The sequence below is a fragment of the Macrobrachium nipponense genome, chromosome 3 (assembly GCF_015104395.2).
Source record: "Macrobrachium nipponense isolate FS-2020 chromosome 3, ASM1510439v2, whole genome shotgun sequence".
In the NCBI taxonomy this organism is placed as follows: domain Eukaryota; kingdom Metazoa; phylum Arthropoda; class Malacostraca; order Decapoda; family Palaemonidae; genus Macrobrachium; species Macrobrachium nipponense.
The window spans coordinates 43,202,212-43,227,990 of record NC_087202.1 but is presented as its reverse complement, the minus strand read 5'-3'; the positions used below and the strand labels follow the sequence as shown (position 1 = coordinate 43,227,990).

Genomic DNA, 25,779 nt, shown 5'->3' with positions numbered 1-25,779 from the left:
CCTTTAATTCACAATTGAATTCAATGGAAATAAATATGAAATGATTGTACTTACAATTCAGTTTCACTAGATAAATAGAAAAAGAAAAAACACAATCATGCGAAGCAACGACGATGAAGCGGGCAGAGAGCGATGATACACGTCCACACGCCAGCAGGCCGAAAGCAAAGTGATTTGTTACCTACCAGTCGCGCGCGCGCGCCTGTCGGACAAGTAGTTAACTACCGAAACCCCTTGTTCGAAAGCTACGACCTATCCAGCTGCCGCTAGTACCTTCCTATTGTAAAAGGACCGAAGGTTTGTATGCCGTGTCGGAACAATCTTCTCTTCCACCTGTCTCCTGCGGGGAGGCTGGGTGGGCCATTAATCGTATATATCTGTCAGGTAAGTATGTATAAAACTTTATTGTAACATGACAATATCATTTTTATACATTCAACTTCCCTGCCAGATATATACTTAGCTGATTAGCACCCATTGGTGGTGGGTAAGAGACAGCTAATCTACTGAAATAGACAGGTAAACAACATATGTTGTAGGTATTATAAACCTTGGTTCCTCACCTTATTAGGCTGAAGACTCGCGGCTACTGCCTTGGAGTCTGCTTAGCCTCAAGAGCCTCAGCGAGATAATTGATCTATGGCTAAGAGTTCTTGTGGGTCTGCCAATGGGGTCTATCACTTACTCGGCAGAGCCTAAAGGCCTTTGTCATTGGGTGTATTCCACTAACATGACAATACACCTTGTTCAAGGAGCACAACACCGATCCCGATCACCTGATCCTAACATCCATGTTAGTCTAAGATTGCAAGGAGTTATCCCCGAACTCCTTACAAACAACCAAAAAACTCGAAACATAATTACACTTTCATTTTTTACAAAATATACAAAAAAAATTTGTACTCCCTACTAGCCATACATACCCTTGATCCCCTACCAGCAATGACACTATGCTCCCGTGCGACATCAGTGAGCTTGCTAATAGAAAACCAAGCACATATCTGACAAGAGGGTTTATGTACGATAAAACACAATATTTAAGGATCAGTCTTTGCTCCAAGACCCCAGCACTGTATCTGCTGATACAAATGGACCTAGAGAGAAGCACTTCTCATAGGTCACTCTCACATCCTTCAGATAATGAGATGCAAACACTGAATTGCACCTCCAATATGTAGTCTCAATGATATTTTTTAGAGACATATTCTTTTGGAACGCCAAGGACGTTGCTACTGCTCTCACCTCATGGGTCTTGACCTTTAGAAGACCGAAGGATTCCTCCGAGCAGTTCTTGTGAGCGTCCGTAATTACGCTTCTCACAAAGAAAGCCAAGGCGTTCTTGGACATGAGTCTTTTGGGTTCTTCACCGCACACCAAAGACCTTGTTGACAAGCTCCCATCTGTCTCTTCCTCTCTAAATAATATTTAAGAGCTCTCACTGGACAGAGAGACCTCTCTATCTCTCTGCCTACGAGGTTAGATAGGCCTTTTACCTCAAAACTTCTGGCCACGGTTTTGACGGGTTTCGTTCCTTGCCAGAAACATTGTCTGGAAAGAACAGATGGCAGCATCTCCTTTGAACCCCACTGTGGAATCTAGAGCGTGCAATTCGCTCGTCCTCTTGGCTGTAGCGAGAGACACCAGGAATAAGCATTTCCTAGTGACGTCGCGGAAGGAAGCCAGATGTAAAGGCTCCAATTTATCCGATGAAAGGAATTTCAGTACCACGTCTAGATTCCAACTAGGTGTTCTAGGAGTAGCTGCCTTTGAAGTTTCAAAGGATCTAATTAGATCGTGTAGATCTTTGTTGCTTGCAATATCTAACCCTCGATTCCTAAATACTGAAGACAGCATGCTTCTGTATCCTTTTATTGTTGAGACAGAAAGTGTGATTCCTCTCTCAGAAAGAGGAGGAAAGGGAAATCGGCAATATTCACTATAGAGGTACTGGAGTAGGACAGCTTCTGACTCTTACACCACCTCCTAAAGACTTCCCACTTTGATTGGTATACTCTTCTCGTCGAAGCTCTGCGGGCTCTAGCGATAGAGCCCGCAGCCTTGCGAGAAAAGCCCCTCACTCTGACAAGTCTTTCGATAGTCGAAAGGCAGTCAGAGCGAGACCTGGGAGGTTGTGATGAAACCTCTCGAAGTGGGGTTGTCTGAGTAGATCTGGTCCTGTTTGGAAGAGATCTGGGGAAGTCCACTATCCACTCCAGTACCTCTGTGAACCATTCCTGGGCTGGCCAAAAATGGGGCTATAAGCGTCAACTTCGTGTTCTTCGAAGCTACGAACTTCCTGAGCACTTCCCCCAGGATCTTGAACGGGGGCAAAGGCGTATGCGTCCACACCCGACCAATCAGGAGAAACGCGTCTATTGCGAAGGCTCTCGGATCTTCCACTAGAGAGCAAAAGATCTCTATTCTTTTGGAGAGGAACGTCGCAAACAGGTCTATGTGAGGTCTCCCCCACAGGACCAAAGACTTCGACACACTTCTTCGTGTAGAGTCCATTCTGTGGGAAGGACCTGATTCCTCCTGCTCAGTCTGTCCGCTCTCACATTCTTGATGCCTTGAAACAAATCTTGTGAGGAGAGTTAGCCTCTTTCTTCTGTCCAGGTTAACAGGTGTCTTGTTAACTGAAAGAGGGAGAAAGAGTGCGTGCCTCCTTGCTTGCGTATGTAAGCCAGAGCCGTGGTGTTGTCCGAGTTTATCTGTATCACCTCGGCCTCTGACTATCTCTTCGAAGAAACTTTAAGGCTAGGTGTATGGCCACTAGTTCCTTGCAATTGATGTTGCCAGGACACCTGTTCCTTTGTCCAGGTGCCTGACACCTCCCTTGCTCTAACGTCGCTCCCATCCCGACTCCGAAGCGTCGGCATATAACACTTGGTCTGGGTTCTGCAGGGCAAGCGATACGCCTTCGTTCTTTTGAAGAGGGAGGATCCACCACTTCAAATGATCCTTTACCTCTTGTGGAAGCGGGAAGATGTCCGAGAGTTGTCCCGTCTTCCAAACTCCAACTTTTCCCCTTTCAGGAAAAAACTGAAGAGGGCGAAGGTGAAGCCTACCCCAGAGAGAAGAACTTTTCTAGTGAGGACAGGGTCCCTAAGAGGCTCAGATAATCCCTCGCTGAACGTTCTTTTTCTCTAAGAAGCTCGAGATTTTCGCACAAACCTCGAGTGATTCTTTCTCGCGAAGGAAATACTCGAAAACCCCGAGAATCCATCTGAATCTCCCCAGATAGACCAAGCTCTGGCTGGGGATCAGCTGCGACTTCTCGGGAGGTTCACGAGTTAATCCCAGCGATTCTATCATGTTCCTTGTTACTGATAAGTCCTCCAAGCACTGAATCTCCGACTTGGCCCTGATCAGCAGTCGTCCAAGTAGAGGGAGATGTTATTCCCTCTAGGTGAAGCCATCTTGCCACATTCGCCATCAGGTTGGTGAATACTTGCGGAGCTGTAGACAGACCGAAGCACAGAGCCCTGAATTGAAAGATCTTGTCTCCTATTACAAAACGAAGATATTTTTTTTTGACAAATGGTGAATGGGAACGTGGAAATATGCGTCTTGCAAGTCCAGAGAGACCATCCAATCTCCTGGACGAAGAGCCGACATTACTGAGGCGGACGTTTCCATGCGAAAATGATATTGTCATGTTACAATAAAGTTTTATACATACTTACCTGACAGATATATACTTAGCTATAGACTCCGTCGTCTCCGACAGAATTTCAAATTTCGCGGCACACGCTACAGGTAGGTCAGGTGATCTACCGCCCTGCCCTGGGTGGCAGGACTAGAAACCATCCCCGTTTTCTAATCAGAATTCTTCTCTTCCACCTGTCTCCTGCGGGGAGCTGGGTGGGCTATTAATCGTATATATCTGTCAGGTAAGTATGTATAAACTTTATTGTAACATGACATATCATTTTTATACATTCAACTTCCTGCCAGATATATACTTAGCTGATTAGCACCCATTGGTGGTGGGTAAGAGACAGCTAACTACTGAAATAGACAGGTAACGACATATGTTGTAGGTATTTATAAACCTTGGTTCCTACCTTATTAGGCTGAAGACTTCGCGGCTACTGCCTTGGAGTCTGCTTAGCCTCAAGAGCCTCAGCGAGATAAATGATCTATGGCTAAGAGTTCTTGTGGGTCTGCCAATGGGGTCTTATCCACTTACTCGGCAGAGCCTAAAGGCCTTTGTCATTGGGTGCTATTCCACTAACATGACAATACACCTTGTTCAAGGAGCACAAAACCGATCCCGATCACCTGATCCTAACATCCATGTTAGTTCTAAGATTGTAAGGAGTTATCCCCAAACTCCTCACAAACAACCAAAAAACTCGAAACATAATTACACTTTCATTACAAAATATACAAAAAAAAAAAACAAAAAAAAATTTTGTACTCCCCTACTAGTCATACATACCCTTGATCCCTACCAGCAATGACACTCTGCTCCCGTGCGACAGTAGTGAGCTTGCTACTAGAAAACCAAGCACCATATCTGACAAGAGGGTTTATGTACGATAAAAACACAAAATTAAAGGATCAGTCTTTGCTCCAAGACCCAAGTACTGTATCTGCTGATACAAAAGGGACCTAGAGAGAAGCACTTCTCATAGGTCACTCTCACGTCCTTCAGATAATGAGATGCAAACACTGAATTGCACCTCCAGTATGTCGTCTCAATGATATTCTTCAGAGACATATTCTTTTGGAACGCCAAAGACGTTGCTACTGCTCTTACTTCATGCGTCGTTGACCTTTAGAAGACCGAAGGATTCCTCCGAGCAGTTCTTGTGAGCGTCCGTAATAACGCTTCTCACAAGAAAGCCAAGGTTCTTGGACATGAGTCGTTTGGGGTTCTTCACTGCACACCAAAGACCTTGTTGACAAGCTCCCATCTGCCTCTTCCTCTCTAAATAGTATTTAAGAGCTCTCACTGGACAGAGAGATCTCTCTATCTCTGCCTATCTCTGCCTACCAGGTAGATAGGCCTTTTACCTCAAAACTTCTGGGCCAAGGCTTTGATGGGTTTTCGTTCTTTGCCAGAAACATTGTCTGGAAAGAACAGATGGCAGCATCTCCTTTGAACCCCACCGTGGAATCCAGAGCGTGTAATTCGCTCGTCCTCTTGGCTGTAGCGAGAGCCAACCAGGAACAAGCATTTCCTAGTGACGTCGCGGAAGGACGCGATGTAAAGGTTCGAATTTATCCGATGAGAGGAATTTCAGGACCACGTCTAGATTCCAACTAGGTGTTCTAGGAGTAGCTGCTTTCGAAGTCTCAAAAGATCTAATTAGATCGTGTAGATCTTTGTCGTTAGCAATGTCCAGGCCTCGATTCCTGAATACTGAAGACAGCATGCTTCGGTATCCTTTTATGTCGAGGACAGATAGGTGTGATTCCTCTCTCAGAAAGAGGAGGGAAATCGGCAATATTCACTATAGAGGTACTGGAGGAGGACGAGCTTCGTCCCTTGACTTACCACCAACCTCCTAAAGACTTCCCACTTCGACTGGTATAACTCTTCTCGTCGAAGCTCTGCGGGCTCTAGCGATAGAGCCCGCAGCCTTGCGAGAAAAGCCTCTCGCTCTGACAAGTCTTTCGATAGTCGCAAAGGCAGTCAGAGCGAGACCTGGGAGGTTGTGATGAAAACCTCTCGAAGTGGGGTTGTCTGAGTAGATCGTTTGTCTGTTTGGTGGAAGCGATCTGGGGAAAGTTCCACTATCCACTCCCAGTACCTCCGTGAACCACCATTCCTGGGCTGGCCAAAATGGGGCTTATGTAGTATCAACTTCGTGCTCTTCGAAGCTACGAACTTCCTGAGCACTCCCCCACCCCAGGATTTTGAACGGGGGAAAGGAAAGGCGTAAGCGTCCACACCCCGACCGACCAATCCATGAGAAACGCGTCTATTGCGAAGGTTCTCGGATCTTCTACTAGAGAGCAAAAGGTCACTATTCTTTTGGAGAGGAACGTCGCAAACAGGTCTATGTGAGGTCTCCCCCACAGGGACCAAAGACTTCGACACACTTCATTCGTGAAGAGTCCATTCTGTGGGAAGGACCTGGTTTCTCCTGCTCAGTCTGTCCGCTCTCACATTCTTGATCCCTGACAAAACCTTGTGAGGAGAGTTATGCCTCTTTCTTCCGTCCAGGTTAACAGGTGTCTTGTCAACTGATAGAGGGAGAAAGAGTGCGTGCCTCCTTGCTTGCGTATGTAAGCCAGAGCCGTGGTGTTGTCTGAGTTTATCTGTATCACCCTTTCTCTGACTATCTGTTCGTAGAACTTTAAGGCTAGGTGTTATGGCCACAAGTTCCTTGCAATTGATGTGCCAGGACACCTGTTCCTTTGTCAGGTGCCTGACACTCCCTTGCTCCCAGCGTCGCTCCCCATCCCGACTCGAAGCGTCGGTAAAAAAACACACTTGGTCTGGGTTCTGCAGGGCAAGCGATACGCCTTCGTTCTTTTGAAGCTGAGGGATCCACCACTTATATGATCTTTTACTTCTTGTGGAAGTTGGAAGACGTCCGAGAGTTGACCCGTCTTCCAACTCCACAACCTTTTGGGGAAAAACTGAAGAGGGCGGAGGTGAAGTCTCCCTAGCGAGAAGAACTTTTCCAATGAGGACAGGGTCCCTAGAAGGCTCAGGTAATCCCTCGCTGAGCTGTTCTTTCTTTCTAAGAAGCTCGAGATTCTCGACAAACCTCGAGCGATTCTTTCTCGCGAAGGATATTCCTGAAAACCCCGAGAATCCATCTGAATCCCCAGATAGACCAAGTTCTGGCTGGGGATCAGTTGTGACTTCTCGAGGTTGACGAGCAACCCTAGCGAATCTATCATGTTCCTTGTTACTTCTAAGTCCTCCAAGCACTGACTCTTCGACTTGGCCCTGATCAGCCAGTCGTCCAAGTAGAGGGAGATGTTTATCCCCTCTAGGTGAAGCCATCTTGCTACATTCGCCATCAGGTTGGTGAATACTTGTGGGGCTGTAGACAGTCCGAAGCACAGAGCCCTGAACTGAAAGATCTTGTCTCCTATCACAAAGCGAAGATATTTCTTTGACAAATGGTGAATGGGAACGTGGAAATAGGCGTCTTGCAGGTCCAGAGAGACCATCCAATCTCCTGGGCGAAGCGCCGACATTACAGAGGCGGACGTTTCCATACGAAAATGACATTTTTATAATAATATAAAGTTTCACTTATACTTACCCGGTGGTTACATATAGCTGTCGTCTCCTGACGTCACGGCAGAATTTGAAATTCGCGGTAGCGCTAATGGTTTGACAGGTGATCCCTCTACTCCCGCCCTCTACCGGGTACCGGGAACCATTCCAACAATAAATCAGAAGTTTCATGCCTACCTGTCCATATGAGGGGAGGAGGGCGGGCTTCGTTATGTAACCACCGGGTAAGTATAAGTGAAACTTTATATTATTATAAAAATGTCATTTTCACTTATATAACTTACCCGGTGGTTACATATAGCTGATTGACACATTTAGGTGGTGGGACAATGGCAGCTAAAATAACTGTTGGAATTATCCGAAGATATAGGTTCCTTACCTTTAAAGACCGCTGACTCAGTGGTTACTGCCTCTGTAGTCTGCTGGCCTTTATTGTACCGACAGGATATATGGATCCGTGCGTCGGACACAATAATAAGTACTTGCCGTTGAGGACGTGACCGTAACGGACAAGACTATAATGCCCCTGCTCAGGGCGCAGTACAAATCACCACAAAATACAATGAAAAACGAGGGATCACCACAACCGTTTAAGAAATACACCAGACATTAAAAGACTGAAAGATACTCAAAAAACTCCCTGTATCTTCAGACAACCTTAAAAATACAAAAAACATAATCAAGGAGAAAAGTTAGTGAGGAATGGGATACATCCTTCTCTCCCTCACCCAATACCGTGTTCAGTCACAATGAATGGCCCCAATGTACTGCAATTTTCATATGTGGTTTGCAAAATCTGTCAGATAATGAGATGCGAAGACAGAATTGCTTCTCCAATATGTAGATTTAATAATGTCTTTCAAAGACAGATTACGTCTAAAGGCCATAGACGTAGACACTGCTCTAATTTCATGAGCTTTGACTTTAAACACTTTGATATCTGAGTCCTGACATTGTCCGTGTGCCTCAGAAATCAAACTCCTTAAAAGAAGGAGAGCGCATTTTTAGAAAGAGGACGAGAAGGATCTTTCACTGAACACCACAGGTTATCACTCTTACCTCTTATACCTTTGGTCCTTTGCACATAATGTCTAAGTGCTCTCACTGGACAGAGAAGACATTCAGGCTCATTAGGCCCCACTAACTCCGAAATGTTCTTTATAGAGAAAGAACGAGGCCAAGGACGTGAGGGATTTTCATTCTTAGCCAAAAACCCCAGCATTGATGAGCAAATGGCATTGCCCTTAGCGAATCCAACTCTCTTATCAATAGCAGCAGCTCACTGATTCTTCTAGCTGATGCTAAAGCACCAAAGAAAAAGGGTCTTCCTGGTCAGAATCTCTAAAAGAACTAGAGGAGATCGGTTCGAATCTATCTGACATCAGCCATTTAAGAACTACATCCAGGTTCCAAGCTACTGTTCTTGACTCCTTTGTCTTGGTCGTATCAAAGGAACGAATCAGGCTGAGAGGTCTTGATTATTAGAAATGTCTAATCCTCGATGTCTGAACACAGAAGAACAACATAGCTCTATAACCCCTAATCGTCTGGGTAGAAAGCTTCTTCTTCTCACGAAGAAAAAAGAAGGAAGTTAGCTAACTGAGCTATAGAGGTCTTAGAAGACGAAATTCCTTCTTCTTCTTTGCACCAAGCTCTGAATTGGACCCACTTAGCTTGGTACACTCGATCAGAGGATTCTCTTCTGGGTCTAGCAATAGCCCTTGAAGCTCTCTTTGAAAATCCTCTCTTTCTGAGGAGATGCTCGACAGTCTGAAGGCGACTAGTCGAAGAGCGGACAAGTTGTGATGGAACCTCAGAAAAGTGGGGCTGTCTGAGTAGATCCTTCCTTAACGGTAACTCTCTCGGAAAGTCCGTCAACAGCAGTAGTAGATCCGGAAACCATTCCCTGGCCGGCCAAAAGGGGGCTATCAGAGTCATCCTGACGTTCTGATGACCTCTGAACTTTGCCAGAACTAATCTTAGCATTTTGAAAGGTGGAAAGGCATACAGATCCAGATTTGACCAGTCCAGAAGCATGGCATCCACTGTAAAACGCCTCCTCGTCTGGAACTGGGAGCAATACAGTGGTAGACGAGCTGTTTGTTTGTGGCGAAGAGATCCAACTGAGGACATCCCCAAATCCCCCAAACCCCCGCTTCTTGCATATTTGAGGATGTAATGTCCACTCTGTGGAGAGGACTTGTCCTCTCCTGCTGAGAATGTCTGCCTTTACATTCTTCGAGCCTTGAATAAATCTTGTGCTCAAGACAACCTTGTTCTCTTTCGCCCAAATGAGTAGGTCTCTCGCCGCCCTCGCACAGAGAGAACGAGTGTCCCCCCCACCCCCCCCTGTTTTTTTATGTAAGAGAGAGCGTGGTGTGTCTGCTTGAACCAGCACTACTTCCCTCTTACCTCTGTCTTGAAGTGCATTAGAGCCAAATGAATCGCCTTCAACTCTTTTAGATTTATGTGCCAGCTTTTCTGATGAATCTGCCAAAGACCCGACACTTCCTTTCTCCCCAGAGTAGCTCCCCACCCTTTGTCCGATGCGTCTGACAAAAGAGTAAGGTTGGGGCTCAACTGGCTTAGAGACAAGCCTTCCTTCTGATTTCCACCAAAGTAGGTCCTGTTTGATTCCTTCCGAGATGGGGAACACGAAGGAGTCTGGGAACTTCTTCCTTTGCCACTTCTGCTTCAAGTAAAATTGAAGTGGTCTCATGTTGAGCTGCCCAGACTTACAAATTGCTCTATTGAAGCCAAGGTTCCTAAAAGGCTCATCCACTGATTCGCCGAGCAAGTTTGTCTGACGAGAAATTCGTCTATTTTTGTTCAGGCAAGAGTCGATCCTTTGGCGAGACGGAAAAGCCTGAAAAAGAACTGAATTCAGTCTCACTCCTAAATAAAACTATCTCCTGAGAAGGAGTGAGACCATTGACTTTTCTTTGTTTACTAACAAACCTAGGCTTTCCGTCATCCTTAAGTCTTTTGTAGGTCCTCCACACACTTCTGTCTGGACCTTGCCCTGAGAAGCCAATCGTCTAGATACATGGATATTCGTATCCCGTCTAGATGAAGCCACTTTGCTACTGAACGACAGAACTCTGGTGAACACTTGTGGAGCTGTCGACAGGCCGAAGCAGAGGGCCCTGAACTGATAAATGCGGCCCTGGAACACGAATCTCAGGAATCTTCTCGATTCCGAATGAATCGGAATATGAAAATAAGCGTCCCGAAGGTCTATGGAAACCATCCAATCTCCAGGATGAAGAGCTGCTAATACCGATTGGGTCGTTTCCATAGAAAACTTCGTCTTCAGGACAAAGACGTTCAGGGCACTGACGTCCAACACCGGTCTCCAACCCCCCGTGGCCTTCTTTACCAGGAAAAGGCGATTGTAAAATCCTGGTTCCTGCGGAGAGTCCATAACTCTATGGCCCTCTTTGCCAGTAAGGCGAGAACTTCTTGATGGAGGGCAGCAAATTTTTCGGAGTTCTCCGAGTAGGCTGACAAATTCACAGGAAAATTCTGTGAGAGGGGGGTGCTTTGATGAACGGAATGGTGTATCCTTCTTCAGGACCTGGACCGTCCAAGGATCCGCTCCGAGATGAAACCAGGTCTGCCAGAAAAGGTGTAATCTGGCTCCTACTGCTGTGTGGAGGACTACGGGCCTACTTTTTGATGGAAGAGGGAGTGGTTTTAGAAGAGGCTCTACCTCTCCCACGAAACCTGGAGGAAGATCGAACGGGAGCTCTCCCTCGAAATGGTTTAGGAGCTTCCGTGGAGGGAGCACTCCAAGAAGCAGAAAGAACCGGAGCTATCTTCCTGGGTTCTTCTCACTGACTGTGTTAAAAGATCCTGGGTCGCTTTCTGTGTTAAAGATTGAGCGATACTCGCTCACAATCTCTTGCGGAAATAGGTGTTTCTTGTCCAAAGGAGAGAAGAGCAAGGCAGACTTCTGGTTCGATGAAACCCCTTTCGACAAGAAGGAGCACCAAAGCTGTCTCTTCTTCAACACTCCAGAGGCGAAAATGGCAGCAAGCTCCGAAGCTCCATCACAGATGCCTTATCGATACAATCCAGTACCGAGGCAAAATCCTTCAACTGCTCCTCCGAAAGTCCAAATGACTTGACTTTCCTGGCCAGCGAAGCAATGGACCAATCCAGGAAGCTAACAACTTCGAAAACACGGAAAACACTCTTGCAAAGATGCTCCAGTTCATTTGTTGAAAAGAAAATCTTAGCAGTATTAAGGGCTGCTCTGCGGGAAGAGTCCACGAGACTAGAAAAGTCTCCCTGAGCGGAGGCAGTCACACCCAGGGAAAAAACTTCTCCAGTGTCATACCAGACACGGCTCCTTGACGAAAGTCTCGAAGGGGGAAGACAAAAAACATTTTTCCCCTGTTCCCTCTTCTCCAAAAGAGTGTGCGTGTTCGGCTTCTCCACTTCTATGAGAGAAGGGCGATAAATCGAAACCGCCGGAGAAAAAGCTTCAGGCTCCTCCCAAAAACTACAAGAAGGTTCGGCAGCCGCCACCTTCTTGGGAACCGCAGCAGGCGAAACATCGCGCGACCTTTTCAGCGGTCTAGAAGTCTTATTACGCCAACCTCTATAAGAGGAAACATCTGAACTAGAGTCACTTGACGAAAAACACTTTTCCTCGCAAACACCTTTCCAATGGTGAGCGACAGCATCCTGGGATACGGCTACAGGATTGCTTGAGGGGGCGGCTGCTCGGGAGCAGGTCCGCTCGCCCTCCCTTCGGTTTTCGGCATGCCTCCTCCCAGGATCTGGGGAGTTTGACAGGGGCCTAGACCTAGGAGAACGAACGGGCCGAACAACCACCTCCTCCACTACACTTGCACTAAGTAATTTATCACACTTAACTACCACTTCTTGCACTGTCTCACCATTTTCTGCATAGTGGTGAGGAAAGAGACAAATTTCGAGTCCATATCGGCTCGTAATACTGACACGGGATCGGGATCGGGAGATACAGATTCGAGGGCAGGAGCAACCACTACGGGGTTAATAGGAACAGGATTAATAGAATTCAGAGGAATATCCTGGCTACTCACTAACTTATAAGAAGATCTCTGTGAAGCCTTTCGATTCTATCTTTTCTAACTTTCTCATATACTTTCCCAGTGCCTTCCACTCCTGAGATGTTAGAGACTTACATTCTTCACACGTATTCTCAAAAGAACATTCACGTCCCCTACAACTAACACAAGTAGAATGAGGATCAAGTGAAGCTTTAAGAAGTCTAGTCTTACACCCACTACTACACACCCTATACTGAACAGAGCCGGTGTCAGACATCGTGAAGAATTCAAAATAATTCCTAAAAAGGACAACAATATCAAACCAAAATAACTATAGCGCTAGCAAAAAGATCAGTAAACTCAAGGTACATCACCAAAAGGAGAAAACCAAGATGATCAATTCCAAATTCCAACCAGCAGAGGAACCGTGTTACCGGTTCCGACGGCAGGAAACTTCTGATTTATTGTTGGAATGGTTCCCGGTACCCGGTAGAGGGCGGGAGTAGAGGGATCACCTGTCAAACCATTAGCGCTACCGCGAATTTCAAATTCTGCCGTGACGTCAGGAGACGACAGCTATATGTAACCACCGGGTAAGTTATATAAGTGAAACTTCTTTTTCTGTACGAAGCGATTCAGAGCGCTTACGTCCAGAACTGGCCTCCACCCCCCCTCCCCCCGATGCCTTTGGTACTAGAAAAAAGGCCGATTGTAAAAAATCCCGGGGAGGTTGTGGATCCTGCACAAGTTCGATGGCCTCTTTTTCCCACATTTGCTCCACCATTTGAAGGAGAGTCTTTCGCATTAACGGGGCTCTGTACCTCGCTGACAGTTCCCGAGGCGTAGATGTTAGGGGCGGGCTGTCGGTCGAAGGGGATTACATATCCCTTCTTCAGGACCGACACTGACCAAAGGTCGGCTCCCCCTTTGTGCCCATACTCCTGCAAAGTTCAGGAGTCTGGCCGCCACTGGTGCTTGGAGGAGCAACAAGTCACTTCGATTTCTTGAAGGGCCTAAATGAAGACCTTCCTCTCTTTCAGAGCTCTTCTTTCTGGCAGGGGGACGAGCCGCTGCACCTCCACGAAAGGGCTGCTGAGTAGGACGAGATTCCTTCTTAACCGTCGCCACTACCGGTCGTCCTTTCTTGGACGTTTGCGTAAGTAGGTCTTGTGTCGCCTTCTCAGTTAGTGAGCGAGATATATCCTTGACTAACTGAGAAGGAAACAGATGATCTGATAGAGGGGCGAACAGTAAGGCAGTCCTCTGGCTCGGAGAAACCCCTTTCGATAAAAGGGAACCATACACTGATCTCTTTTTCAGGAGACCAGCACCAAAAAAAGTGAAGCCACTTCACCCGAACCGTCCTGTACTGCCTTGTCCATGCAGGACAGGACGCTATGGAGAATTTCTGGGTTCTTCAGAAACTCCGGATCCTTAGATTTGTTGGCCAGAACTACCGAGTGACCAATCCAGAAAGTTGAACACTTCTAAAGTGACAAAAAAGTCCCTTTAGAAAGTGGTTCAACTCTGAAGTGCTCCACGTCGCTCTGACCGATCCTAAGGAGTGACGTCTAGAGGCCTCCACTAAATTGGCAAAGTCGGCATCTGCAGAGGCAGGTAGAGAAAGACCCATAGTCTCTCCTGTCCCATACCAAATACCTCTCTTCCCGTGCAATCTGGAAGGAGGCATGCAGAATACCGTCTTTCCTAACTCCTTCTTGTCCATCCAAGAATCTAAAGAATGGAGCGCCTTCTTCATTGATATCGCAGGCTTCATTTTTAAGAAGGCCGACGATTAGCCGTAGCTGAGCTCGAAAAAGAGCGAACAACGAGGAGAAGGAGGAGCCCGCCAGGACTAAGAGAATCTCCCCAAACTCTTGTAGTAGTAATGAGGCCAAGACTTTGTAACTAGAAAGTCCCTCATAGCAGGAGGTTCGTCGTCAGACAACTCGTCTAACCCTCGATCAGACGAAGGAGAAAGTTCACGTTTTGAGGGAGAGTCCTTCCAAGACCTCCTATGTTCTGAAGGAGAGGAGCTCCTATTTGGCGAAGAGTCATAACCTCCAGGAACGAGTCCCCGACTCTTGACTCCTGGCTCTTGACTCTGCCTCTGACTCCTGCCTCCTGGCTCCTGACTCCTGCCTCCTGACTCCTGCCTCCTGACTCCGGACTCCTGCCTCCTGACTCCGGACTCCTGGCTCCTGCCTCCTGGCTCCTGCCTCCTGACTCCTGCCTCCTGCTCCTGCCTCCTGGCTCTGCTCCTGCCCCTGCCTCTGCCTCCTGGCCTCCTTGCTCCTGGCTCTTGCCTCTGCCTGGATGCCTCCACACTCTTGGCTCTGGGGGCTCCTGCCTCCTGGTTGACTCCTCACTCCTGGCTCTTGGCTCCTGCCTCCTGGGTGACTCCTCACATCCTGGCCAGTGCCAGAACGTCTGATTGTTTCATCCAGGTTCGTACCGGAAACCTCGGGCCTCGGGTAGGAGTATCGATCCTGGAGGTAGATACCTCCCATACGTCTGGAGGATCTTTTAAATAGGAAGGGAAGTGTCTTTCCTTACTAGGAGGCTCCTTTGACAGGACTCCTACAAACGACGAAATCTGTTCCTGCATCGCCATCATGAACCTCTTAGTAGCCTCCTCTTTATCCTCTTCGGGAGGAGGGGAAAAGGAGGAGGGGAGGAGTCCATAGCCTCCACCTCCTGCCTCCTTCTCACTCTGGTTGAAAGAATGGCTCTTCTTGCCTTCTTAACTCCCGATGGAGACTCCTCAGGGAAGTTTTCAGGGCTCGAGTCAATAGTCGGCGCCCTCCAAACTCCTCTTGAGAGGCCGAGATCGATCGGAATCTCTCCAATCACGTCTCGGTGATGAGATCCCGACGACGAGAAACACTTACTTAGGACGCTATACAATAGCGGTCCTTGGCAGTCTGGGGTGTCACAGAAACCGCCGAAGGGACACCTGATCGTGGTGGGATTCTCCACAACCTCCTTTCGGCTTTCGACATTCCTTCTCCTCTGGGCATGTGAGCTTGGAAGAGGTCTAGACCTAGGAGCGTTGCTGAGCCGACCAGATGCCCCCTCCACTACACTGGGGACACTCATATCACTGTCCACTGACAAATCACTAGCCTTACCTTGTATGGCAGCCATTTTGTTTTCCATCACTTTGAAGGCTGCTTTTAGATCTGCAAGTTCTTTCGCTGGATCTACAGGTTCTGCAATAGGAGAAGGGGCTGCAATGGAAGGAGAAGTAGCAATACTTACCCTTGGGGAAGATCCCAAGCTTGGAATTAGTTCAGATCTAGAACTACTTTAAACTTCTATGGAGAACCTTCCTCACTCTTTCTCTTTCTAACTTTTTTAAATAATTAGTTAGATTCTTCCATTCGTTCTCACTCAAGTTCTCAGATTCCTTACAAGTATTAGTAAAAGAACATTCATACTCCCTGCACCTCTTGCATACCGTGTGAGGGTCTACCGAAGCTTTCGGCAACCTCACCTTACAGCCTACATTCACACAACGTCTCACAACCATACCAGTAGCAGACATATTTAAAGAAAAATCCAAAATCAAGTCCACAAAACAGTCCACAAAAGCGTATGCCAATCCAACAATCCAGATACGTCACCAAAAGTCGGTCAAGAAGATCAATTGCCGGTGAAAAAGAAAAACCAATCGAGAGGAACCAACAACAATGTTGATGGTCCGGGAGGGCGACAGAAGAATTCTGATTAGAAAACGGGGATGGTTTCTAGTCCTGCCACCCAGGGCAGGGCGGTAGATCACCTGACCTACTGTAGCGTGTGCCGCGAAATTTGAAATTCTGTCGGAGACGACGGAGTCATAGCTAAGTATATATCTGGCAGGGAAGTTGAATGTATAAAACTTCTTTTCTGAACAAAGCGATTCAGAGCGCTTACGTCCAGAACTGGTCTCCACCCCCCCGATGCCTTTGGTACTAGAAAAAGGCGATTGTAAAATCCCGGGAGTGTGGATCCTGCACCAGTTTCGATGGCCTCTTTTTCCCACATTTGTTCCACCATTTGAAGGAGAGTCTTTCTCATTACCGGGTCTCTGTACCTCGCTGACAGTTCCCGAGGCGTAGATGTTAGGGGAGGGCTGTTCTCGAAGGGGATTACATATCCCTTCTTTAGGACCGACACTGACCAAGGGTCGGCTCCCCTTTTTGCCCATACTCCTGCAAAGTTCAGGAGTCTGGCACCCACTGGTGCTTGAAGGAGCAACAAGTCATTTGGATTTCTTGAAGGGCCTAAAGGAAGACCTTCCTCTCTTATCAGAGCTCTTCTTTCTGGCAGGGGACGAGCCGCTGTACCTCCACGAAAGGGGCTGCTGAGGAGGACGAGAGTCCTTCTTAATCGCCGACACTACAGGGCGCTCCTTTCTTAGACGTTTGTGTTAGTAGGTCTTGTGTCGCCTTCTCAGTTAGCGGAGCGAGATATATCCTTCACTAACTGAGAAGAAACAGATGATCCGATAGAGGGGCGAACAATAAAGCAGTCCTCTGGCTCGGAGAAACCCCTTTCGATAATAGGGATCCATATACTGATCTCTTTTTCAGGAGACCAGCACCAAAAAGGGAAGCACTTCACCCGAACCGTCCTGTACTGCCTTGTCCATGCAAGACAGGACGCTATGGAGAATCTCTGGGTTTTTTAAGAAACTCCGGATCTTTAGATTTGTTGGCCAGAACTCCGAGTGACCAATCCAGAAAGTTGAACACCTCTAAAGTGACAAAAAGTCCTTTAGAAAGTGGTTCAACTCTGAAGTGCTCCACGTCGCTCTGACCGATCCTAAGGAGTGACGTCTAGAGGCCTCACTAAATTGGAAAAGTCCGCATCTGCAGAGGCAGTAGAGGAAGACCCATAGTCTCTCCTGTCCCATACCAAATACCTCTCTTTCCATGTAGTTTGGAAGGAGGCATGCAGAATACCGTCTTTCCTAACTCCTTCTTCTTGTCCATCCAAGAATCTAAAGAATGGTAGTGCCTTCTTCATCGATATAGCAGGCTTCATTTTCAAAAAGGCCGAAGATTTTGCCGTAGCCGAGCTCGAAAAGAGAGAACGAGGAGAAGGAGGAGCCGCTGGACTAAGAGAATCTCCAAATTCTTGAAGCAATAATGAGGCTAAGACTTTATAACTCGAGAGTCCCTCATTAGCAGGAGGTTCGTCATCAGACAACTCGTCTAACCCTCGATCAGACGAAGGAGAAAGTTCACGTTTGGAGGGGAGAGTCCAAGACCTCCTACGCTCTGAAGGAGAGGAGCTCCTATTGGAGAAGAGTCATAAATTCCAGGAACGAGTCTGGGCCGACTCCTTGCCTCTGACTCTGGACTCTTGCCTCTGGATCTGCCTCCTGACTCCTGGCTCCTGACCTCCTGCTGACTCCTGACCTGACTCCTGGCTCTGCTCTGACCTCCGGCCTGCTCCTGACCTCCTGACTCCGTTTGGCTCATGGCTCCTTGACTCCTGGCTCCGGCCCTGCTCCTGGCTCCTTGGCCTCATGGACTCCTGACTCCTGACTCCTGAACCTCCTGACTCCTGCTCTTTGCTCCTGGCTCCTTGCCTCCTGGCTCCTTGCCCTCCTGCTGGATGCCTCCACACTCCTGGCTCTTGGCTCCTGCCTCCTGGTTGACTCCTCACTCCTGGCTCTTGGCTCCTGCCTCCGGGTGACTCCTCACTCCTGGCCGGTGCCAGACGTCTGATTAGGTTCATCCAGGTTCGTACCGGAAACCTCACCTCCGAGTAGGAGTATCGATCCTGGCGGCAGATACCTCCATACGTCTGGAGGATCTTTTGATCGGAAGGGAAGAGTCTTTCCTTCTAGGAGGCTCCTTTGACAGAACTACAAAAGACGAAATCTGCTCTTGCATCGCCATCATGAATCTCTTCGTAACCTCCTCTTTATCCTCTTCGGGAGGAGGGGAAGGAGGAGGGGAGGAGTCCATAGCCTCCACTCCTGCCTCCTTCTCACTCTGGTTGAAAGAATGGCTCTTCTTGCCTTCTTCACTCCCGAGGGAGACTCCTCAGGGAAGTTTTCTGGCTCGAATCAATAGTCGGAGCTTCTTCCAACTCCTCTTGAGTGGCCGAGATCGATCTGAATCTCTCCAATCACGTCTCGGAGATGAAGATCCCGACGACGAAAAACACTCACGCAGGACGCTTTTACAATAGCGATCCTTGGCAGTCTGGGGTGTCACAGAAACCGCCGAAGGGACACCTGATCGGTGGGGATTCTCCACAACCTCCTTTAGGTTTTCGACATTCCTTCTCTCTGGGCATGTGAGCTTGGAAGAGGTCTAGACCTAGGAGCGTTGCTGAGCCGACCAGATGCCCCCTCCACTACACTGGGGACACTCATATCACTGTCCACTGAATAATCACTAGCCTACCTTGTATGGCAGCCATTTTGTTTTCCATCAACTTGAAGGCTGCTTTTAGATCCGCAAGTTCTTTCGCTGAATCTACAGGTTCTGCAATAGGAGAAGGGGCTGCAATGGAAGGAGAAGTAGCAATACTTACCCTTGGGGAAGATCCCAAGCTAGGAATTAGTTCAGATCTAGAACTACTTAAACTTCTATAAGAAGCCTTCCTCACTCTTTCTCTCTCTAACTTTTTTAAATAATTAGTTAGATTCTTCCATTCGTTCTCACTCAAGTTCTCACATTCCTTACAAGTATTAGTAAAAGAACATTCATACTCCCTGCAACCCTTGCATACCGTGTGAGGGTCTACCGAAGCTTTCGGCAACCTCACCTTACAGCCTACATTCACACAACGTCTCACAACCATTCCAGAGTCAGACATTATTAAAGAAAATTCCAAAATCAAGTCCACAAAACAGTCCACAGAAGCGTATGCCAATCCAACAATCCAGATACGTCACCAAAAGTCGGTCAAGAAGATCAATTGCCGGTGAAAAAAAGAAAAACCAATCGAGAGGAACCAACAACAATGTTGATGGCCCGGGCGACAGAAGAATTCTGATTAGAAAACGGGAATGGTTCCTAGTCCTGCCACCCAGGGCAGGGCGGTAGATCACCTGACCTACCGGTAGCGTGTGCCGCGAAATTTGAAATTCTGTCGGAGACGACGGAGTCTATAGCTAAGTATATATCTGGCAGGGAAGTTGAATGTATAAAATTACTTGTTGGCATCTCTTACCTGCTTAGGCCATGCCCCCTTTACACCAGGGCTGTGCATTGACCGCAAGCTTGTAATTGTAATTTAATTGAAATGTAATTATTTACACATTTTTAAGGTAATTGTAATCAACTTCTTCATTTCTATTTCATATTAATTTTAGTTGCAATTGTAATTCAATAATAGGACTGGTAATTATAATTGTAACTGTAATTAACATAAGGCATTATATGTACCTAATTACTCCAAGCCTGACTAACGGAAATTTGTCTGCTAAATGGAAGAAGACGTCATAGCTACAACAGTTAGCTATGATGTCCCCTGCGGAAATATTTCTTGGAAAGCAATGAAAATATATACAAATTTCCTTATGTTTTTCTGATTTATGTGCCACAAGCCATCATAGTTTAGCTACCTATAATAAAATGTCAACATAGTTAAAAAGACCGTCTTCCCGCTTTTACTTCTGAAAGCTGACGAGCATGGTATAGGTAAATGGGGAGGAGCTTAGTGATGTCACTGATACCTACCTAGCTATCCAATCAGGACAAAGAGGCAGTTTTCAAGTATGGCCTAGTTTTTATTGTTTTTTTTTTCACTTTTTAATCATTGTCAGTATCAGTATCAGGAATAGCCTAGGTAGGTATAACAAAAATCTAAATTACCTTTAAGCCTGCGAAGCTATTTTTATTAATACCGAAACTTAAAAAACAAACAGGTAGCTACCTAATAATCATATTTTGGTTTGTGGTACCATAGAGTTCAATGGGCATGACGCTACCTCTTTCTCTAGATACCTTGGGTATAAGCTGCCTAGGTAGTTAGCTAGTACCTAGTAGAACTAGGTAAAAATTTTGACAGCCTACTCTACCTGAAGTAGGTAGGTAGGTAGGCTAGGTAGGTAGCTACTACCTTAGTACCTAATTTAGGTTACCTATAGATAGTACAGACTCATTTTTACACAACTTACAGTCATTAATTATCATTTAATTGTTAAAATCAACCTTAAAATCATGTAACGGTTTGGTCTCCTTCAACCAAGGTCATTTGCGGTAGGCCTAACGACAGGACTTTCGTTACGGAAATTACAGTACTTAGGTGGTATTACTACTTAGGCTAACTAAATAGTGCAACGACACAATGCCTCACCTGACGGAGCATCAGGGTCGCTGACAATGCCATCACGCCTCAGAGTGGTAATCTATTTCTCCTAATAATAATCTCCGCCTTATCTGGCGTTATCAGCTCCGTCCAGAATAGAACGGTATCTAGCTAGTATCAGGTGATTCCAAACTCCACGGTTCCTCCCAGTCTTTCGTCAAACGGTACGAAAGCGACGATATTTGATTCTTCTTCTCGAAGCAGATGTTGCATTTGTTCATGATTAAGCCGGTTTTATTCCAGCACGGGCTCTTGCTCAAACAGCAGCCCGTAGGTCATTTTTCATGTGAAGTAGAATTTTAGGGTATGAACATAAAACTTTTATTATGACCTATGGTATCAAAGGCCCTCCATTTCAAAACATAACGCGGAATGTGAAAGGTTTCGCTGCTTGAAAAATACAATTTTTTATATATCTTTCATTATTGCATCAATTTTACTATGGCATCTTCTACCGCTTCGAGAGAAAAATAGGACTGAGTATCATCAGCTTATAGTTTATACATAACCTAGTGCTTGTTTAGAATGGTGTAAATGCCAATTAGCAGTGGACCCAGGACGCTGCCTTGGGGCACTCCTCTAGATGGGCTACTCTGTTCAGATTTCACATTTGATATAACCAAGTAGCCTTCTTGTTTTCCAAGAAGCGTTTGTACCATTTAAGTACATCATCTTCAATATCTACCGTTCTCAGGTCTTTAAGAATCAGATAGTGGCCAACCGTGTCAAATGCTGCATCAGGTCGAAGAAACATTTTCTTTTTGCCATAATTTTTATCATATCATTTGTAATTGCGTACAATGTAGTTTCTATTGATTTTTTTTCTTTGTCTGTAAGCTGACTGATCATCAGGTATAACGATGAATTGTTTTAAGTGTTTCAACGTTTGTTATTGAACTACCGTTTCTATAAGTTTTGATAAGATAGGTTCGATATTAGCCTATAAAATCTAAGATTTTTTTATCCCCTTTTCCTTTGTATGCTAGCTTTATACAAGCAAGCTTTACACTCTTTGGGAAGGATGCCTGCACTAAACTCATTCTAATAATATCAAAACATAGCTCCCGCAATTGATTAAAGATTTTGTCCCCTTTTTTAAGTCATTTATGGGAAACGGGTAATATTCACAGTATGTGTTTTTTACTTTTCTCGTAGTTTTTTCTAAGTCATTCATGTTAAGGTCTTCAAATTTACTAAATTTACAATTTCTAATTATTTTCACTGGAAGATCAGAAGGAACCTCTTCTAAACTGACAAATTTTTTCAGTTTTTTCTTCAAAGTAGTTCATAAAGTTATCAGCTAGGGTAAATCGGGAAAGGAAAATTATGGATAAATCTACGTATTTTACTGTTGACATAAACAGAAAAGTTATAATTGTCCTAACTGTTATCGATTAATATCACTCTACTTTTTAAACGTTATTGTATAATGGAAATTGGCAAATAAAGAAGTTATGTTTCATTTTGCAAATATTAAGCCCATCTATGTTCAAAATAATTTCAAGCAAAAGAGCAAACTATGATAAATTCCGTTTAACGTAATGACGAATTAATAAATATGTCTGTGGACAAATCTTTATTCCTATGTTTTTCCTTCACACTACTTGATCCATCTTAAACTACTACAGACATTTGAATTCCTATTTTTAATTGATAAGCATTTATCTCTGAAAACTTGTTGATGATCAATTGTCATGTAAAGGAGTGTAGCAGCGTTATCTAAACTTATCACACCCGACTAGGTTCAGTTTCTGAATAGGGCTGTTCACTCACTGGTGATTCTTAGCGGCTCATAAGATTATGGGTCTTTCAATCTCGAGTTATATTGGTGGCTATGTACTTAAACATTTTCCATAAAATTCCATACAAAAAATAAGCATCTAAATCAAGAAAGCAACAAAATAACACCCAATTCAAATATATGCCGGCAGAAAATTTGACTTCAGTGTATGCGCTTGTTAAGATTTGCTGATATAAAAAAATGAAGAGAAAAAAACACACACACACACACACACACCACACACACACACACACATATATATATATATATATATATATATATATATATATATATATATATATATATGTGTGTGTGTGTGTGTGTGTGTGTGTGTATTTGATTTTAAATCATGAGGAAATAAAAAACGCATTGATTATATGAACAAACTTACAGCCACGAAGGAAAACTGAAACACTGAAGATGCAATTAGTTCTTTCATCTTATTCATCTATTACCAAGAGAAACAAGATCATCTGCTGTGACCATATCTTCGTAATAAGACGAAAGTACTTCATCTCCAGTGTTTCAATTTTCCTTCGTGGCTGAACTGTGTGTGTGTACTGTATACATCTGTGTAATATATATAGTAATAATAATAGGCAACTGTCGAGAGACAAATCGTCGGCGAGCCTGAAGCTAGTAACTTAAGGGATATGCAGCAATAATATATAATTATAATAATAATAATGTGGTATCAGCCTCTCACTGCAGACCCCATACCGCAGCTGTAACTGATCATGGTAATACAGAGCCAGTGACTTTTCTTAGCCCTGGGGCAGGTGCGAACTCGCGATATCTGAGTGTAATAATAATAATAATAATAATAATAATAATAATAATAATAATAATAATAATAATAATAATAATAATAAGACGCTTATTAACTTAAGATCTTGACGTTGAGGCTGCAGTTTTCAACAGAATGACTAATCGTGGCAAATAAGTTATGAGCCGACATTAAAAATAACCATAAATCAAGGCTATATAATGGGCTAAGGTGGGAAAATAATCATGAATCTTTGTGCGCTATCAAGTAGTTTTTAACGTGCGCATTCACAGGGAAACTGCGAATGTCCTGCCTGACCGACCTTTGGATTAAAGGTATAACGATCACCGCGCTTTCCCTATGCTTTCGTTTAATTTCATAACTTTCGTATATATTCTGCCTTCAGGAAATATCCAAACACTTTCCTCTGCATTAATAATAATTTCACACCATAATTTTGTTTTAAACTTCTATTTTCATTATTGTTATTGCCATTGTATCCTGGGTTTTATTTTCTACCCCCACCATGAATTGTTTTGTTTTCACGTGTGAGACAGATTCCTCTCAAAAGCAAAAAGTTTATTAGTTAATTACCTTTATAAACATTCCACTCTTATAGTAACACTCAAAATTAATGACTTTTTATCTTTGTCAGCTTGCCATAATTTCCTAAAATGCTTGCAATCTTATTTGTTCTCTTAAAAAGCTTAGCATCATTATACACAGGAAATATATGTTCACCATTTTTCTCCAAAAATATTTTCAAACAATAATAATGTTTTTCATTATTATTACATCATATATGCCGCACGTTACTAACCTTCGCTCCTTCATACAAGAGAAGCAGGATTGGTTGGTTGGTTACGGGTCGAGGCAATGTCTTTACAACGGCGCCTCTTAATCGGAAGATTTATTTTATTTGTTGAGCTCTTTAATTCTTTCCTCTCTTTTTTTCCACATCTTATTTAAGGTATCTTGTCTTATTTCATTGTATTCATCTTTAAATAGGAATTTTCCAACAATATAATTTTCCTTTTTCTTCATAAGGTTGTTGAGGGCCAATTGATCTAATACGTTCTTCCCTGTGAACAAAACAATATAAAAGAAAATGGAGAATATCCTTCTCTGTATTAACACAAAAAGGACAGCAGGTGTTCCCATTCTGGTGTCTCTTTGTAATATTTAGGTCCAATGAGTTGGTTCTGGCTCTATAAAGAAGTATCGATTCAAATGTGTCGTCGTAAATTTCTTCATCTTTTATTTCACTTTTTTCCACTTTATATATATATATATATATATATATATATATATATATATATATATATATATATATATATGGACACTTTATTTTCCATGTCTTCTTTCTATTTCACTGTGTCCCAGATTCTGGCTTTGTCCTTAATTTCTGTCTCAGACATTCTTTCCAGTTTTCTGAAATTGATTTTACTTTCATGCATGTACCTTGCCACTGTTTTCAGCCATTTTCTTTCCTTTTCTTGCATATCTATAATTATTTTCTTCAGTAACTCTTTCCGTCCATTTTTAGTATCATTTACATAACTTAGCTTTCCACTTATAATTCTGCTTCTAGTATAAGATGCTCATATCTCCCCCTTTAATGTGGCTACTACTGTACTTCTACAAGCTCCAAATATTTTTCTATAAACCCCATTTTCTATTCTTTGCAATTTTTCTTTTATTATATCCGTTAAATTAACTATATTGGTCCCATATAAAACAGATGGTAAAGCTATATTTTTCCAGTTTGTTTTACCTATAAGTACTTCTTTTTTTACAGATTTCCTCTATCACGGAACAGGTTAGGTTGGCTAATTTCTATCCTTTGTCCATCATTTCCTTTTTCCGTAGCTTAAACAGATTTCTAGCATCGTTTACCTTTATTCTTAAATATGTTATATTCTCCTGCACTTTTATATCTACAGTTCTTCTGGTTTTTCCTTCATATTGAAAATAATGATGCTGCTTTTCTCTTTCTAGTCCACATTTATTTCCCATATCTATTAAAATCTTTATATTTATCCTTGCATCTTCTATATTTCATGCTTATACTAACCCATCATCAGCGAAGAACAGCGTCCCTATCTTAAATGATTCATTATCAAATCCTGTCCCTTCCTCCTCCATTTTCCTAATTATTAAATATGTCATCAATTTAAAAAGTAATGTAGAACCTGTGCAACCTTGCCTAATTCCACTGGTAATTTTCATTTCCTGTTCAACTCCATCCCCTAGGTCTATTAATGTGCTATCCCCTTCGTATATATTAGCTACTGCCTCTATGATTTTTTTAATGTATTTTGAACTGTTTCATGAGTTCGATCATTTATCTTTTTACCGAGTCAAAGGTAATCGATAGCCATTACTATTAAAGATTTTCTATCCCTATAGCTCTCTTCTACACAATATTTTAGTGTGATGGTGATGGTTATGGGCCGAGGCAATGCCTTTATAACGGCGCCTCTTAATCATAAGAGACATTTTTAATTGTTGAGCTTTTTCAGTCTTTTTTCTCTTTTTTTCACATCATGTATAAGGTTTCTTTTCTTATTTCATTATGATCTGTAAATAGAAATTTTCCAATTATAGAACATTTATTCTCTTCGTAAGGTTGCTGAAGTCCAATTGGTTTAATGCGTTTTTC

At 44.1% G+C, this 25,779-nt stretch overlaps 1 protein-coding gene across 1 annotated transcript in view; it reads right to left on the bottom strand.

Annotated features, from left to right (window-relative positions):
- Positions 1-20,734, bottom strand: part of LOC135221719 (carnitine O-acetyltransferase-like) — a gene marked incomplete in the record, with an annotated part of 119,298 nt that extends 98,564 nt beyond the window's left edge. The window contains 1 exon segment of the mRNA XM_064259503.1: positions 20,560-20,734. Within this exon segment, the coding sequence (XP_064115573.1) occupies positions 20,560-20,592 (33 nt within the window).
- Between the last annotated feature and the right edge of the window lie 5,045 nt (positions 20,735-25,779).